General features: G+C 34.3%; 1 protein-coding gene across 2 annotated transcripts; it reads right to left on the reverse strand.

The window, feature by feature from the left end:
* Window positions 832-9432, reverse strand: LOC109822045 (E3 ubiquitin-protein ligase MIEL1-like). Of its 2 annotated transcripts, none has more exons than XM_020388206.1 (12): window positions 9257-9432; window positions 6211-6471; window positions 5767-5854; window positions 4947-5006; window positions 4799-4831; window positions 4196-4273; window positions 4057-4100; window positions 3893-3933; window positions 2066-2148; window positions 1865-1956; window positions 1653-1764; window positions 832-1263 (listed from the first exon to the last, which is right to left on the reverse strand). In XM_020388206.1, the coding sequence occupies exons 2-12, from the start codon at window positions 6414-6416 to the stop codon at window positions 1159-1161; spliced, it is 942 nt and encodes a 313-aa protein (XP_020243795.1). In that variant the 5' UTR covers window positions 6417-6471; window positions 9257-9432; the 3' UTR covers window positions 832-1158. The 2 variants fall into 2 exon arrangements, with proteins under 2 accessions (XP_020243795.1, XP_020243793.1); XM_020388204.1 differs by lacking the exon at window positions 9257-9432 and adding an exon at window positions 6982-8240 and having other exon boundaries at window positions 6211-6844.

Consider the following 17850-nt stretch of genomic DNA (forward strand, 5'->3'; position numbering starts at 1 on the left):
AACCCTAGGTTTGATGATCGGGAGCTGGAGGCGATTTGGGGATAAGTTTTGTTTGCCGGTGAGAGACGACGCGATGCGCACGTGAGGCGGTGTGAGGGAAGCTGAGTTGGATTCGGTCGCGTAGGCTTGAGCGAGTAGTTGAGTTTTCGTTTGTGTCAGAGTATGAGTTTGCTTCGGCCTTCAAGCCCGTTTCATGGATTGGACGAAGCTGGCCGAATCGGGTTCTGTCGTATTAGACAAATTTTTCAGAGCCAATTCTTTTGAAACTTTATTTTTAAAAATAGATTTATTTATTATTTATTTAGTATTTTCGATCGAGTTTCAACCAGCTTGCTGAAACTAGGTCGAAAATGCTAAATAAGTTATAAAAACTTTATGGGATTTAGTATCTCATAAAGTTTAGTCATTAATTAATCATAGTTTGCTACTAAACTTCATGAGATTCTAAATCCCTTAAAGTTTATAATAAAAGTGTAGGGTTCGAATCCCAGCTTAGTAAATTTTTCAACGACTATCTTTCTTTGAGATTACCACTTACTATGTATTGAACTAAATCTGGTGAAGTTTAATCCTTAATTTTAAGGATTAGGGATGCTAAATAAATCTCAAATAGGTCTTTTAAAAATAAATCTCAAATCAGGATTGGTTTCGAAAATTTGACCGTCATTTTAAGTTAGATTTCTTTTCTGAATTATTCTCTTATTATACCTTCAATATTTTGAAATTAGTCCGTGAAATAAATTAAATTTGACTTTTTTTTATAAAACTAGCGAACGTAATGACAATTTCAATTATGCAGTCGGACTAAATATTGAGACAAGACAACTTACGAGACTTTGAAGATCGAATAGCAATTTTGATGACTTTACGATTTAAACATTATTACCCGACATTTGAGTTCTATATATAGAGTGGTAATCAAAAGAGTATCTGAAGCACAAAAAACAAAGTCTGCTGGTTTATCTACACATAGAAGATGTGATCTCCAAATAGCCAGAGCCTCGCCTTTCTGAAAAGCATCCCCGCCCTCAGATTACTGGACAGCTCACTGCCTCGCCTTTTCGAAACCAGCAATCGATCATTCCAAATGCCCAGGAAAATGACCGCCCAGTAATTGAACATCGAGAAATAATGTGTCCCGACCTTCAGCACTCCGGATTACATCAGGCGGGTGTTATATGACTTGCAGTTGAGACACTTCTGAGCAACCACATGATATCGGACTTTCGACATAGCTCCACAGTCGTTACATAGGATCTGAACCTGTATGATTCATTGGAAAAGAATATTCAGAGAAAATGTGATGCATATAGATCGACTGATAATGACGAGTTATTGCAGTGTGAAGACATGATACGTTAAAACCGTTCTATAGGGGTCAATATAGCTTGACTCTTCGCCCTCTGCCTTTGCCAATCAGTTAATCATGGGTAAGAAAAAGCAATGGCGGTTGCAGTGTAAAAAAATTTAAATTATATGTTCCTCAAGTTTCCTAGGGATAGAAATCATGCTAAGAGAAAATGGGTTTGAGTAATGACAGACAATGAGATAACAAGAGGTGCCTAAGTATGTCAATTATATATTATCAGAATCTAAAAGACAGTACTCGCATCAGATCAATAGATATTCTTGGCTAATAGAGGAACACTAACCAATTTATTATGATAAAGTTCCGGCATCGGTGTAGCTGCTATTTCAGTGTCCAGCGTCTCCCATACTTTTGACATGTCATAAACCGACTTAGAACAAAGGGGACAAGCATACCTGGGGTATTTTTAAGATTAGAATGTATATCGAAAAGACAAGAAGCCAATCGGCTGTCCCAACAAAAAAAAAAATTTAAGCTAAGAGGGGGGAAACTTACTGCAGATGGTCTTGCATTTCATTCAAACAACTCATGTGAATGGTGTGGCCACAAGGAAGTACCGCTATACCTTCCGTTGATTCGAACAGATACTGCAAGAAAAAAATAACTGCATTAGTAATGAACAAAATCAAAATTGGTAAGGTAATACACTTTCCTCTTTCGCTTGAAGGAGTTCTCCACATAAGAGCAAAATCTCACCTCAAAGCACACAGGACAATCGTGATGCATTGCTCTCTCCACACATGGATGGCTATTTTTCAAAAGAATTGAATAGCAACAACCTAAAATTATAGAACAGAAGGGAAAATGATCAGTAAAGATGTCTGAAATGAACAAATAAATGAAATACTAAAAACACTGAAGATGAGATGATAATGAAACTAGAGAGATAACCACCTTCAAACAATGAGAATTGCTAGTGAAGCATAGACTTCTCGCTAATAAATGGGTCATGTGCTAATTAAAATATAATACATTATCATGGTTTTAAGTATTTGGCTGAAGGTAGCATCACTTTATCAGTTTTCTAGGGAACCGACACAAAACAGTGAGAAAGAATTGTTCACATAGCTAAAATTAAACCTACAATTCACAAAAACTCAGTGATGTGAAAAAGATTGCAGAAAAATGTAAAGAACAGGGATTCCTGCCATTCTGTATGCGTTCATTCTGAATTTGTGCAGTCAAAGCAATGAAGAGCCATAATTGAAGTTTTGGTTTCTCTTTTGAGTTGTGTCTTCTGTGACTGTAAGTCTTTTGGAGCGAAGTCTTGTACAGGTCAGTATATCAGGCATGTTACTGATATCTTGTCAGTGATGACCCCTGCTCATCAGCAGTTCGTGCTTTTCTAGAATCCGTAATTGAAGCTTATCTTTTGGTAATGAAATACACAGGAGCGACCACACTAATATCTTCGCCACAAACCTGAAGAAAAATAAGGGGGCTCCACTTTCCATCACCACATAGTGTTGGTGGAAATAGGGGGTGTAACTTACAAGTTTACACATACAATGCGTTTAACTTGATAGCATTCCTATTTTTAGTTTTATTTTTTTTATGGTTCAATTTTAATTCCGAAAGAAAAAAAAGTAACACCCAAAACCATCATTATGATACCCACAAGTGAAATCTGACATCAGTACCTTAACCGATTTCTAAAAACATCACGATGAGTATGCACAATGCGACATTGTTATATTAAGGTGATGCAAAACCACGAAAAAGACATCAAAGGATGATAACAACATTGGAAAGTATAACAGAGAGTAAGATATGATCTGCAAGCATGCCAATCCAAAGCATAAAGAAGTCTTAGGAAGGAAAACCACCAGTGTGTGCAAGGAAAAGAATAAAAAAACCTAAGCCTATGTAGATGGAATTGTGAAACGGATGGGAAAAAGGATTCTTAATCAATCTAGGTAGATATAAGAAAGAAATAGAGCATTGAAAAATTGACTATAACGTGCTCAAGTTCTCGACTAGTCAAACCTTGGTACTAGGACATGTGACATCATCCAAGTTAAAAAAGCACCAAAATAGAATTATATAAATAATGGCATCAAAATAGAATTATATAAATAATTATACTGATTATGTGAGAGAATATGGTCAATGCCAATGTTGGTTCCAATTTCCAACCATAGTAAAGAAAAAGCAAGTGAAGGCCTTGGCAAAAATTCATAGGAGACCAACAGGCAGGTCTTGATACCAACATCATGGCTGTGTATCTTGAAACCAACCTAATTGGCACAGGGTTCACGGAAGAAGCTGCAGTGACCGCTGCATAGCAAGCACAGCCAATAATGTGGACGAAATCACGTACCATTTGGCAAGAATTTAGTTTATGTTAAGAGTAAAAAAAAAGACTAGGCCAATGAAATTTAAGTATCAGGAAAAACAAATTTCAACAGGCTGCAAACTGAAGATGTACAATCAGTTTGCAGATTTACAATCTAAAAGCTACAATTAAATTGAAAATTTTGGTATTCTTAGAAAAAGAAACAACTGTTTAAAATAGGACATTACCACAAGTATAACAGTGGAAGAAATTTTCTCGCCCTCCAATTCTGTGGAAAAGAAGAGGAAAAAAATTGAATGTTATGACTGACTAACAAGGGGATCCAAATGTCCTCCAAGAAAGAGACTACTAGCATAAAAAATACAGGGAAAATAGGTAATAATTATCACACCTGCAGATTCCACAGCCATCACAGTGATATTGCTGCTTTGAGGTCTGAAAATCAGCAAGAAAACTAAGTTAGACACAAGAGGAACAAATTATAATAATAGAGGGCTCAGACACCTGTAAAATGTAATTTGCTCACTGACATCATCGTCAAATAATTTGCAAGTATTGCAGAAGTACTTTCCCATACAAACACCACATTTGATGCACACTTGCCGAACCTGTCATACAAGCCATTCGGAGAGAATAAAGTAAGGAAACTATGCCCATTAAAGTTAACAAAGCAAACGAAGAAAACAGAATATAACGGAGATCATAGGCAAGTGGCTATCATAATTAGTTAATTACTCTGATAGGCCAAACAAATCAGGAATGTCAATTATCAGCAAGCATATTAGAAAAGCCCTCAAGAATTACCAAAAAGTATAATCATGCTCTCAGGTACTAAAAGCAAACAGAAGCATGATTCTGCATCAGCAAATTGGAATTTACCATCCAAAATAAATGTAAACTCACACTGAGCAAGTTAATTTGCATATGTTGTAAAATTATATATTATTTAAAGGTCATGAGTGTCAAAATGAAGGTCTCATAAAATCAAGTAAATGGAACTTAGTCTTAGACAAATGTTAACATACAATGAACTCAAAAAAATAATAAATAAAAATAAAAAGCCATGGTTTGAGCAAGATACTGCAGCATGCTCTAGGAAATGCTAAGATGATCAGTTTATGCTCAACACTCACCTCTTGTTCAGTTCCACACAATGAGCATATAACCTGAATAAGTGAATAGTAACAATTACAAGGACAGATCAAGATGGGGAAAAAGTTAAAATTATGAAATACAAATTCTTTTCGTCGTCTTTTCTTTTCAAGGGAAAAAGTAACCAACCTGTCGCACTTCATGACGTGGAAGTTCATGTCTATGCATCCTATCAACATCAATAGAATTCTGTCCAAAGAAGAAGATCCATGTTACTCTATTAGAAGATGCACACAATTACCTAATAATGATGATGATACAATTAATTTTCAAATAAAGAAGTAAATCAAACATACATCATGGAGATATCTGTTAAGCCACAATCTAGGATAGTATTATTCTTGGCCAGCTTATTAATTGCTATCCACAAGCTTACTAATGTAAAGTCTCTTACACTGAAGGAAAACTTATGTGTATGAACAAAACTTAAGATACTTTGATCAACCATGGCAGCAAACTTAGATATTTGAATAATATAACCAGAGAGATAGATTACTATTAAGATTTTCAAAAATGATTGAAGATATTTCATAAATAGTTCATATAACTTATAAGACCTCTTCTATAAAAAAGGGAATAAATACATGTTGAGATACAGTGAGCATGGATTTTAGAAACACAACTGCAAAATGAAATAGAAAGAATCCTCTCGATGGTTGATGTTTAATAAAAATGAAGAGAAAGAAAGATAATATTCAAAACTTTGATCTCCTACATGATCAGATAAAGCGTACAGCTAGCAAAACCTAATACTTTTTCGCACGGTTAATCTAAGTGTTAACGATAGAACAGTTTTCAATACACAAAAGAATTAAAATATTAGCATGAAGACTGTCGATTTATGTAGCTAAAAATTCTAGATAACAAATAAAATAGTTAGTTACTAAATTCCTTCAACCCAGTAAATGTAACTGTTAGAAATTGAAAGATAAAAGGTAAACTAACTGACCTTTGCCTCATTGTGACAATGTCGGCAATCAAATATCTCATTGCAGCAAGGAGTTCGAATGCGGCATCTTCGTCGATAATGTGAACACCTGTGAAGATCATGATTTATAGCGGTTCAATACAAGAAGCTTCGTTCCTAGAGAACCTAGTATGGAATTTAATGTTGCAGCCCAGCCCCATAGAATCAGGTTAAAGTAGCTGGTGTGGTTAAGCCACCCCTACTAATGAAAACCACTGTCACCTAATAATCATTGGACAACCTGATACAACCTCTATCATTTAGTTTGATATGACAAGCTAAAAAGCCTCAGTACGAGTAACTTGGGAACAAAAGATGCCAGCTAATCATTTATTTTGATACGACAAGCTAAAACGCCTCAGTACGAGTAACTTGGGAACAAAAGATGCCAACTTTCACCAAATGAGAAGGGGGAAATGAACATACCCATACTCCATATGTCCCCTTTCCAATGTCTCACAAGCAGCAGCATCTAGATTGTTTCTCATTTCTTCCGTCGACATGCAATCTTCATCAGAGGACTTGCAAGATGTAGGTGAAGTTGGGATATTGCAGTCTTTATCAATTAATTCAACCAGCTCTGTCGACCCTTGAACATCACGTGACTCGGATTGATTGGATAGAGCCCCCATTTTATATCTCAAGTTGACCCCACAAGGTAACTATTCGAGGCAACTAAAGGACAACCTGCAGACATAAAGATATTAGCCAACTAGCCCTAGTCCAAGAACAGCATATAATCAGCCGATCAAAGCAGGCAACATCAAGATATTCTTGAAATCTTTTATACTGCTGTAGACCAATTCACATCAGCAAGCATAAAATTCAATCAACGTTGAGCAGCTCCACAATCAGCATTATCCCAATTCCCATCAGATGTAATCATCAGAACAAGAGTAGTTACACGGATGCCATGGGATATGAAAATCAAGCTCCGCTCTACAAATCTTTATCACCACTTGAGAAGAGTAACTTGCTAACAGATAATCACTGATTGCTCGAAGCAGCCCAAAAACAATATCGAACAAAAGAAACACCAGCACCCGAATCTCCAAAGATTCTGGTAAAAGCAAATACACCACAGCATCAAATGCGAAAGACAAAAATACAAGGGGAAGAGGGGAAAAGGTAGGAAGATTATGAGAAGTATATCGTTCCGACAACTCCGTTAAATTTAGAACAAATGGGCAAGCCTACCTCTGCAAGAACACCCGCTCTTCATCTTCGTTAAAGCTCTCTCACACCCATGAATCTTGGCTAAAACATATACTTTCAAAAAAAGTTACCTCAGAACATTACCGGGCTCCATTTTCTTTCTACTACCTTAATCACTGTAGATAAGGGGCATGTTGTCTCCCTAAATCTCCTAGTTGATGGTAATCCAATGACCAAGAGCAAAATTACCAGCAGTTTGTGCCATATAAACCTGCATAAAACTTTCAGCTATGCTGCTGTAGGGAGACAAAGGAGGTAATTATTCAAGCACTCATTAAGCTGGATATCACCGAGTTGAGACTCATACAGAAACAGATCAGATGGAGAAGCATACATTGCACTTCCTTAGGAGTTTCAATATGAGTGCAGAAAAATCTCCTCTTTCTAGGGACATATGCATAGACTGATAGACATAAGAAAGATACAAATACAAGGTGCAAGCATTCTCTGAATACTGTAGATAGGGTGGAATGATAAATAAAGCTTTGAAGGAACTCTTCCACTTGCATCTGTAGGTCATTTTTCATCTCCTTCCTCTCAAATCTCAATTGCTAGAAACATGTATAACATGAGTGGAAAGTTCTGAAAGTGTCATACAATCAGGCAAAAGTATGCAAAGCTCAAAAATGTGTGTGGCATTCAAATATTCTGTTAAAGTCCAACAAAAATATTTGTTCTCGTACTACCATCCCCAATAGAACTGTGTGTGTGTACACACGGAAAAGCAATACTTTATGGTTACAAACTCTAAAAAATAAATAGTGACCAGGATGATCTCAGTGAAAAACCTCAAATAACCTTTCAGCACCGAGAAAATTCAGCAAAAGTCTTTCAATATTTTTATAAAAGATATAATACTACGGTAACTTGAGGGATAAAAAACAGGAAATAAAATACCCATGATGCTTGATAATGTGCATTTATACAACAGGTAATAAAATACCCGTGAAGCTTGACAAATATTTTCAAGAATAAAAGTATAGGATGGTTAGTAAAAGCTGGATGTACCTAGAACAAAACTAATAGTATTAGTATTCCTGTCCATAACTTCTACAACTATGGTTACACCTCAGCCAAACCGTAGTCAAAGCTCAACCCATCATAAATTGATGGCACACTCCATCAAGGATTGAGAGAACACTGTTTTGAACCATCATTTATATACCTAACATCGACTTGAGGGGTTCCAAACTAAGCCTCAATAAAGGCTTCAACTTCACCCTTATAATAGCTTATTCAAACATGAAATGCAAAACCAAACTAAGCCTCAATAAAGGCTTCAACTTCACCCTTATAATAGCTTATTCAAACATGAAATGCAAAAGAGATCGAACTGCAAAAGAAAAAAAAAACACCTTAACGTTCTACTAAGTGGCTTGTGCATAATCCCTAATCCACTTCCTACAATCTTCTCTGTCTAATCCCAGTTCCCATTATTTTTGTGCTTGCTTAGCTATCTTACGAAGAATACGGGACTTAAAAGGCCTGGGCAGCAAATCTAAAGCCTAAAAACCAAATATTGACAAGGGCAAACTAGGAGGGTCACAACATAGTAAAGGGACGCAAACAAAACAGTCCATGGGGCAAAGTCGCAAACAGATCATTTGCTGTACATACTGACAAAAATAGGAATATCAACATAGAAGAATGTCATCCAGAGTTCAACCAACACAGACAGAGGCAAGATTCAGCAGTGAGCTACAAAACAAGCCAGCAGCTAATAAGGATAAAACAGCAAACATGGATATCAAGTTGCAAAATTGAGAATACGAAACAGGCACGGAGATTTCAAATGTGCCACAAACAAGGAAGAACAATCTAACTAAATCATGATATGAGTATATAGGGATGGCCAATCGATCTAATGTCCATCTCATTCAAAGAGAGATAAACGGCATTCACATCACAGCTATATGCAAACACCCAAACAAATAGATTTAACACCAAACCATCCGCATTTCCTAGCCAATAAACTGAATACTATCTAATATAGTACAGTAAAGCTAAAAACTCACGGAAAAATCAATCTTTGGCTGAATATTTAGTGTACCTACTAAATTACGATTGATTACCTAAACTTGCTAAAAGCCTACATAATTGCTAAAAAAATTCAAACTCTCAGAAAAAATAGCCAATCTAACGACTAAATTAACCAACTAATTACCTATAACACCAACAGGAACAAAAAAAAATCCACTAAAAAACGAAAAATCACGGGATAATAACTGCACCAAACGAATTAGAACGAAAGACGAACTTCGCTCTAATATTTCAATTCCTCAGAATTGCCGACGCGGAGGGATTAAGAGATCGCCTTCAGTTCTCGTTTCTCTCTTTTTTTTTTCTTTTTTCGATCTCCAGAAATCGAATCGAGACCAAATATAAAAAAGGACGAACGGACGTTTTAGAGATTCGAGAGGGTTCGACGGCGACCTCTGAGGAAACCAGCGGACCCGCCGTTTGATCTGACTCGGATCCTAATAAGAATTACGTAGGGGTAACAGTTACGACTAAAAAATCGCCATTATTACGGAAAAACCTTGTCCGAATCCGGTAATGGGACGAGGGTAAACTTGGAAAGTGGTGTTTTGTATAGAGAGCCAGTGGGAAAAATATCTTGAGCTTGGTCGCCAGCTGTCCTTTGCTTAGGCAAGGAGTCACCCAAAGTGAAGGTTCCATTAAATCATTGATGATATCTTGTCCCTAAAAATATCTCTCATGCTTGAGAACTTAGAATTTGTCTTCTTAGAATTGTGATTATAAAGTTTGTTTTGGATACGCGACTTAGTATAAGGGGGTGTTTGGTTACATTTCTATAAATTATAGAAAATGTTTTCCATCCCAAATTTGATTTCCTTGTATTTCTTAAAAAATTATAGGAAAAGTTTTGAGAAGTTAAAAAGTACAAATTTTCTTATTTTTTGTATTGTGCTTGTTTGGTTCAAAACAAGAAAATGAGAAATAACTTTTGGGAAAATAGCAACATTTCCTATAATTTATAGAAATGTAACCAAACACCACCAACTTTATAGAAAAATGAGAACTTTGTAGAAAAGAGTTAATGAGTTTTATTATTTAAATAATGAATACGTCAGATTTCCAAGAGATTTCCTCCTATTTTAGAAGGAAATCAAATTTCATAAAATTTGGTACTTTTGGGCACTTTACAGAAAACATTTCTGTAAATTTTTTTGGAGCCAAACACTGTTTATAGAAATGTATAGAAAACTCTTAATTACATAAATGCCATGCGTCAGTACTTTTGAGAAAACATTTCTCAAAAACAATGCAACCAAACACCCCCTAATACATCATCGAAATTGAATTAGGAAGAGTTATCGGTTATGATATTTCTAATTTATTGATTGTAATCTAACCTCGTCACCAAAAATACCTCATGGTTAAGAATTTAGAGTGAATTTTGATCGTGAAGTTTGTTTTAGACACTCAGCCCCTCCTTTATTTATAGGAGAAAGCGGTGAAACTTTTAAATACACAAAAATTATGTCATGTCATAAACGCATAAAAAATTAATATGTGTCATATTATAAGTACACATATATTCCTCTGTCCTATCAGAATATAGTAGGTGGTTACCTAATCTTATATATACCTAAAAAATCCTCATCAAACTAAAACTATTCATAAAAACTATCAATAGTTTTACTAATTAAATATTTTCTAATGCCTACCACATCATAACTATCCACATTTTACCAAAAAAAATATCATAATCATATATTGAATATAGGAATATATTCGGCAAAATGGTCAGATTGGTATATTTTGTAGACACTTGGTGACATGTTGGTATATTTTTTTAATTTTGACTGATTGGTATATTTTGTAGACTCCGGAGGCATATAGCCATTAAATTTGGCCGGAGTTACTGTTCCGGCCAGTGCAGATGGAATTTTTTGCATAAAACTCCCTCATCAAAAACATGTCACCAATAATATAGTTTCGAGGGGTATATGGTAAAAGGCCACTCATCTCCGCTTACCTTTCAAGCGCACGGCCGAGGAAAGTGAAATAGGGAAAAAGAAAGGGGGGGAAATCGAGAAGAGGGAAAAAGATCGCAGTTGCCATGGGTGACGGTAGGAGCTCCGGCGGCGGCAGCAATCGTCCGACGTGGTTGCAGCAGTACGATCTCATCAGCAAGATCGTCGAGGGGACGTACGACCTTGTATTCCTCCTCATCCTCTTCAACCTCCCCCTCTCCCTCCTCCTCATCATCCTCTTCCTCTTCCTCCTCTTCAACCTCCACCTCTCCCTCCTCCTCCTCATCCTATTGAAAACGCCTACACTTAATTAGTAAAAGAAAGGTGCAAGTTTAGTTTGGTATAACAATATCTTAGTCTGTATTTGACACATGGGTTTCGGATTAAGTGTAGAAAATTTTAGGAAAAATTCTCAATTTCTCAGATTTTCTATATTTGTTGTACTAATTATAATGAGGGATCCCTGGAGCACCTCTTTCTTCACAGTGAACTTACTACTTCATTGTGGCTTTATTTTGGAGTAATTTTTGTTGTTCATTTGTTGCCTCAGCAATCCATATACGCTAGATTCATGTGGTGGTTTTTGAATCGCTTGGACTCTATAGTCCATTTCATGGTGTGTGCTTTTGCTGGCCCTGTTGGTTCTGGTTCCAGTTTTTAGGCAAAGATTCGCGTCATGGCCATTGGTGTGGATCTGAATGCATCTATGTCGAATTCCCCATTTAATACTAGGTCTGACTCTAAAATTCCAATGAATATTGTCATGAGACAGTCATCATTCTGATGCCTCTCTCACAAATGAGTTAATATGCAAGAGTTATTTCTCTTTATTGCATTTAGGTCCAACATTGCTTCAGAAAATGTAATTGTAGTTAATGCTTTGTTCAAGTTGGGCCAAAAATTGAAGGAACTTCACTTTTATTATAAGTTTGATGACCTCCTTGCTAATCTATATCTATATCTATATCTATATCTATACTACTTATAAAAGAGAATACCCATGTCAAAACTTTTAATTTCCTATTTTACCCTTTTAAATTTTGATAATTCGCAATTATACCATTGGTTATAATTAATCTTTAAATAATTATCCATAACTCTTTATTAAATGCACCTCCTACTCTCCCTAAGAATATTTGGTCAAGAATAAAATCATTATCAATAGTTTATAATCTAATACTGCATACAAATGGTTATGTCTATATTTAGAATTTTAGAATGTCAATGTTCACTTTTTGGTCTATCTTAGTTGCATGTCGGGGGCTTGCAACTCTTCTCTCTAAGAAGTTGAAACAACTCTATTGGAGGGACATCAAAGTTTAAACCATGGGAGGACCAGAGTTTTGTAGAAACTACATAATGTAAAATTAGAGAATGATGCACTTTATTCTATATTGTTTTGGGTCTTTTGAGCACCGACTGATAATTCGTCAAAAATTTCAACTCAAGACTATGAATTTCTTCCCAACCAGTCACAAAATAGTATAAGACAAAGTTAATCAAATAATTATAATAACAAGATGTAGAGTCTAGACTTTTAAAATTCAATTTGAATCAATGCATAAATTATGAACCAGATTAACTAACAAACAACCCTTTTTTATTTTTATGTAACTTCTCTTTCATCTCTTGAGTGTAAATTAGCTCATACATTTTCTTCCACTCACCATAATACCTACTAAGTCAAACCATACAATTACAAAAGAAAAGGTCAACTAGAACTCCACTTGGATTAGAATAGAAAATTTAACAAAGCACATGATGTCAACTTCTTTCGAGGAACAAATTTGCTCAAGCACGTGTTAGCATGGTATGTTCCTCTATAATTCAATTAGAATTTTAAAAATATGTTTTGAAACTTGATTATTGTAGAAATGAGACAATTTGGTACAATTTAAATTGGTGCAATTTAAATTGGTGCAATTTAAATTGGTACAATCAATTTGGGATCACTCAAATTTTAAAATGTATTATAAAAAGACTAAAATAAACAAATGTATTTTAAAATCTCATTAGATTAAATATTTTTAAAATTCAACCCCCTAAACGTATGTTTTGAAACTTGATTATTGTAGAAATGAGACAATTTGGTACAATTTAAATTGGTATAATCAATTTGGGATCACTCAAATTTTAAAATTTATTATAAAAAGACTAAAATGAACAAATGTATTTTAAAATCTCATTAGATTAAATATTTTTAAAATTCAACCCCTTAAACGTATTTCACGGTATAATTTGAAAACACATTGTATCAAAGAAAATCTATGATGTTAATATCATGAAATAGGGGCACGATTAGGAATGCATTAGGCAAATTGTATTATCATTTTGATGTTACAATGAAAAGTACAAAATAAACTTTTAAAAGTACAAAATAAACTTTCTTACCATGATTTCAGAAAAAAAAAACATTAAATAAATACTACAACCAGCATATTTACATGCATCCAAAATAAATGTTATATTTTTATTATAAATAAGCCCTAATTACTAAAGTGATATCTTCTAAAGCTTTGGCTTTTTTACCTTCTAATTAATTACTCATTTTGTATGTTACAATTTTTTTTATTTATTTCTCTCTTCCTCTCCTTCCAACCATTTGACTTCTATTTCTAAGAAACGAAGTGCTTGGGATGACACTAAAGATGGAAGAGATTTCTATGGAAATGCTATCGCAATGATTTAATGCTAACTTGTGAACTAGAGATTGATAAAATGCATATGAATGACATAATCAGTCTCTCTTGCAATTATCATGAAACTTTAACAAGTGACAAGTCCTTTCGCATGATATATCTCCGTCATTCAAATATGTCAATTTTAGTTTTAAGTTTAAGAAAATTATTTGCGAAAGCTCTTATTAATTAGCATTTCCTTAAATAGCTTGAACCTTAATGTAAATTGAGCAAAGATGCGTCTCCCATCTCTAATATTAGATCATCTTTTAATATTGCTATTGTGTTTACATAATAAGTTTGTTCATACATAGGGTTATAATTTTTTCACTCTATTAATCCACGTCGGGTATCTGCTAGTTCATACATAGGGTTATAATTTTTTCACTCTATTAATCCACGTCGGGTATCTGCTATTTAGTAAATTTGTCCCTCTATGTCTGTATGTTTTGTTTCAGATTTAAATGCTGATAATTAATATAGACTTTGATAAGGTAATTAAATTTGAAACATGATATGAATTGGTTCTTTTTTTGTCTCCTTACCCTATAAGTTAAGGTCTTCCAGCTATTAGCTAATCTAATTATCTAAGAATCCTAGCACATAAATCTCTTATTACGTTCTTTATGTGGGTTTCATGAATATTGGTAAAATCTAAACCAGTTTAATTACATGAATATATCTAAATCATCGATTCACTTCATCATTTTATGGTTCACATTTACAAATTTTAATACTGAACAAGTATACCCATGTGCAACGCACGTGCACTTTACTAGTATTAAAAACATATTTTGGATATGTTAGCATGCCTTTTGTTGATGATGGCAAAAAGGGCCTTGTCCTTGTGCTGGCATTGCGGTCTTGAATATGCAAAGAGGATGAGGAGGAGGAAGAGGATGAGGAGGAGGAGGGAGAGGGGGAGGTTGAAGAGGATGAGGAGGATGAGGGAGGGGGAGGAGGGAGAGGGGGGGGGGTAGGAGCAGGATGGGTTTTTGATGAGGGATTTTATGCAAAAAATCTCATAAGCACTGGTCAGAACAGTAACTCCGGCCAAATTTAAGGCCTAAATGACGCCGGAGTCTACAAAATATATCAATCTGACAAAATAAAAAAAAATACCAACATGTCACCAAGTGTCTACAAAATATACCAATCTGGACGTTTTGCCGAATATATTCACTTAGGAATCTTCATCAAACTAAAACTATTCATAATTAAAATATTCTAATAACCAAATATTTTGTAAACTTTATCGGATTATAACTGTCTATATTAAAAAAATCTCATAATTATCTCTTTAAATATAGAAGTTAAAGGGGAAAACATCATCCATGGAGTCTCTCTATATAAAAGTTTGGATCAATTGTAGAAAACCCCTCTTAACTATTTTAATTTGTGATCCTCCCCCTACAGACAGTTTGAGCATAAATTATAAATAACCCTCCCATAAACCCAACACCACCTCTAATATAACCCTCCTCAGCTTTGAGAATATTGTAGATAACCCCCTCAAGTTTAAAAAATTTAAAAAAACCCATGAACTTTTCTCTTATGTGCCCTGAAAGCTAACAATGTTAGGTCTAGTATGTTATATGACAAGTAGATGACTGAAAAAGATGAAAATACACCTTAATCATAAAAAAAATTACTCTAATTTTTTTAGGATAGGAGAAAGACAGTAGAAAGGGGGAGGGGAATATTGTAAATTAATCAAGATCTTTTCTATCGATTAGGGGTTTCTTTGTAACTAAAATGGTTAATTTTAAAAAAGGTATTTTAGTTGTTTTATATATAAATAACCGCGGGGGGGGGGGGGGGTAGTTTTGCGTGAGAAAAGTGTGAAATATAGGGATTTTGTGGAACAGTCTCATAGTTGAGAGGAGTTTCCTAAACTTTAAGTAATGGTTAATCTATAGTATGCTAAATATGAGAGGGTTCCTCCAATTAAATAGTTTTTTTTTTTTTTGGGGGGGGGGGTCTGAGAATTAACATGTATGACTTACCCCAGTACAAATATGTGCAAAATATTTATTTATTATAATACATCGTCAAATTTGAATTTGGATGAGTTATCAGTCATGATATTTTTTTAATTGCAACGTGATTATAGCATCATCATACCAGCCAACAACTTCTACTTCTTTTTATTTATTCATTTTTTGAGAAGCAATTAATAATAGTGCTTGGTAATTTTTTTGCATGGTTATTGAAATTGATTCGAGATGCTTTTAGAAGCAGCCTCAAGATATTTCTAAAAGTACATTTTGTTTTTTTAAGTTAGTATACCATATATTATATTTATCTTTTGATGATGATCTTTTAGCACTTTTTTATCAAATATCTTAGTTGTTTTTGGAAGCAATTTTCAATATATGATTAACAAAACACTATTTTCAGCAACTTATATAAACTACGTACTTCTCAAATCTACTTATTATAAGCCCAACAATACCAAATTGGCCTACATGTAAGAATTCACAAAAAATACACGAGTTGTGATAATTCATTTGATTATATATTATATCAATATCGATCAAGTTTGTGTTTTTAAGAGAGTAGTATAGTGCACATGCTTTGCACATAGACAACTTATTTTTATATTTTAAAATACTAGTATAGTGCACGTGCGTTGCACGTAATTATATTTGTTCATGTCCTTAATACGTCTTGTGGATAGGAAAATGACAAAATTATATAATGCAAAAAATAGAGATCTAAAATAAAGAATTAGAAAGAAATTTTGATCATTTTAGAGTAAAATCATACATACTGGAATAAAGATTAGCATAATTATTTTCATCATTAGTTGTTATATTTCTAAAGCTGAAGGATCCAATAGTGAAAATAATACTATGGATATGTAAATCTAATCAAGTTGTTATATTTCTAAAGCTGAAGGATCCAATAGTGAAAATAATACTATGGATATGTAAATCTAATCAACGGCGCTATATAGTATAAACGTCAATATGCTTCATAATCTAGTGACTTATGGAGTAGCAATATTAACACTCAAATTCAAAAAAGAATAGATAGTAGAAAGAGAGCTAAACTAACTTGTAATAGAGAATAGGAGCTAAAGTGCCTTTTCTACATTAGAAATTCCATAATATAGAAGAAAGTAATGAAAGTTAGTTAATAGCTAAAAAAATAAAAAGTGACAAACAAGAAGCTTAGTTTATCAATAACCTCACCAAAACAAATTTTAAAAAAATAGCCATTTGAATAGTACTCCCTTAAATCTTTCGTATTTTGAAATAGTCCCTCAAATCATTGATGTTCCCTAATATTCCTTAAGTTATTTTAAAATTAATCTCTCCTATGATTGAAATTGCTAATAGGTTACCCAATCTTTAAGTTATCTTAAACTTAACCCCTCAATCCAAAACATTCACTATAACAAAAATGTTAATAACCAACACTTCTTGCATTATCAAATAACTCAGCAAGTTCAACGTTGCTCACTTGAAAAAGCTAAGCTCCCGATGAAAGCTTCAAATCAGGCGAGAAGCTTGTCTCATCACTACCCACAACCTCCCCTGCTGTTGATCGTGATCTAATGATATACAATAACCTTTAGTTATCACAAACATTAAATTAAACTTCTCCTTCTTTTCAAGCGCCTTTGCTAGAGAAGTTATCACATGCGGTGGCTGTGGCGGTCAAAGGGGGCCATGTTCGGGAAAGTTGAGCTTAGCTCAATTTTCTCATAAGCGGAGGGTAGTCTCGTCATAGTCGAGGGCATCAACCTCAATAGTCTCAAAGGTGCTGAGGTAGACGTGAGGGTCTTTATGCGAATCTCGTATATCAGCAATCTAGTTGCCCCATGGCCGTGTATGAACATTGCGGTAGTAGCGGCAAGGCCTATGTTGGTTTTATTTTCGCCGGTTGTGGTTGTTTTTTCTTTGTTTCTGTTATTGCCATAAGAGAAAAAAGTTTAATACTTTGTTGAAACAAAAGGTACACCGTGAATTTTAATACATTAGTTGTTAAAGCAAAGATTATTTTTAGTTTTGTGTTTACAATTATAACCTCACCGAGTGTACATCACTTGCATCGTCCATCTTTGCCCCACTCATTCCTTTCCCTTCCTCTTGAACTTTGGAATTCAAAAACACATGTGCCCTTTGCCTAATGATTTAGGGGGGGAAAGGAAGTTTAAATAAGAA

Source organism: Asparagus officinalis, chromosome 8 (genome assembly GCF_001876935.1).
Source record: "Asparagus officinalis chromosome 8, Aspof.V1, whole genome shotgun sequence".
Classification (NCBI taxonomy): domain Eukaryota; kingdom Viridiplantae; phylum Streptophyta; class Magnoliopsida; order Asparagales; family Asparagaceae; genus Asparagus; species Asparagus officinalis.

What these genes read in the sequence shown, in the direction of transcription:
- LOC109822045 (XM_020388206.1), bottom strand. Translation starts at nt 6,416, where the DNA reads ATGGGGGCTCTATCCAATCAATCCGAGTCACGTGATGTTCAAGGGTCG. An exon ending in CTTCCACTGTTATACTTGTG is followed by an intron (nt 2,149 to 3,892) that starts GTAATGTCCTAT and finishes CTATAATTTTAG; the next exon opens with GTTGTTGCTATTCAATTCTT. An exon ending in ATTGTCCTGTGTGCTTTGAG is followed by an intron (nt 1,957 to 2,065) that starts GTGAGATTTTGC and finishes TTTTTCTTGCAG; the next exon opens with TATCTGTTCGAATCAACGGA.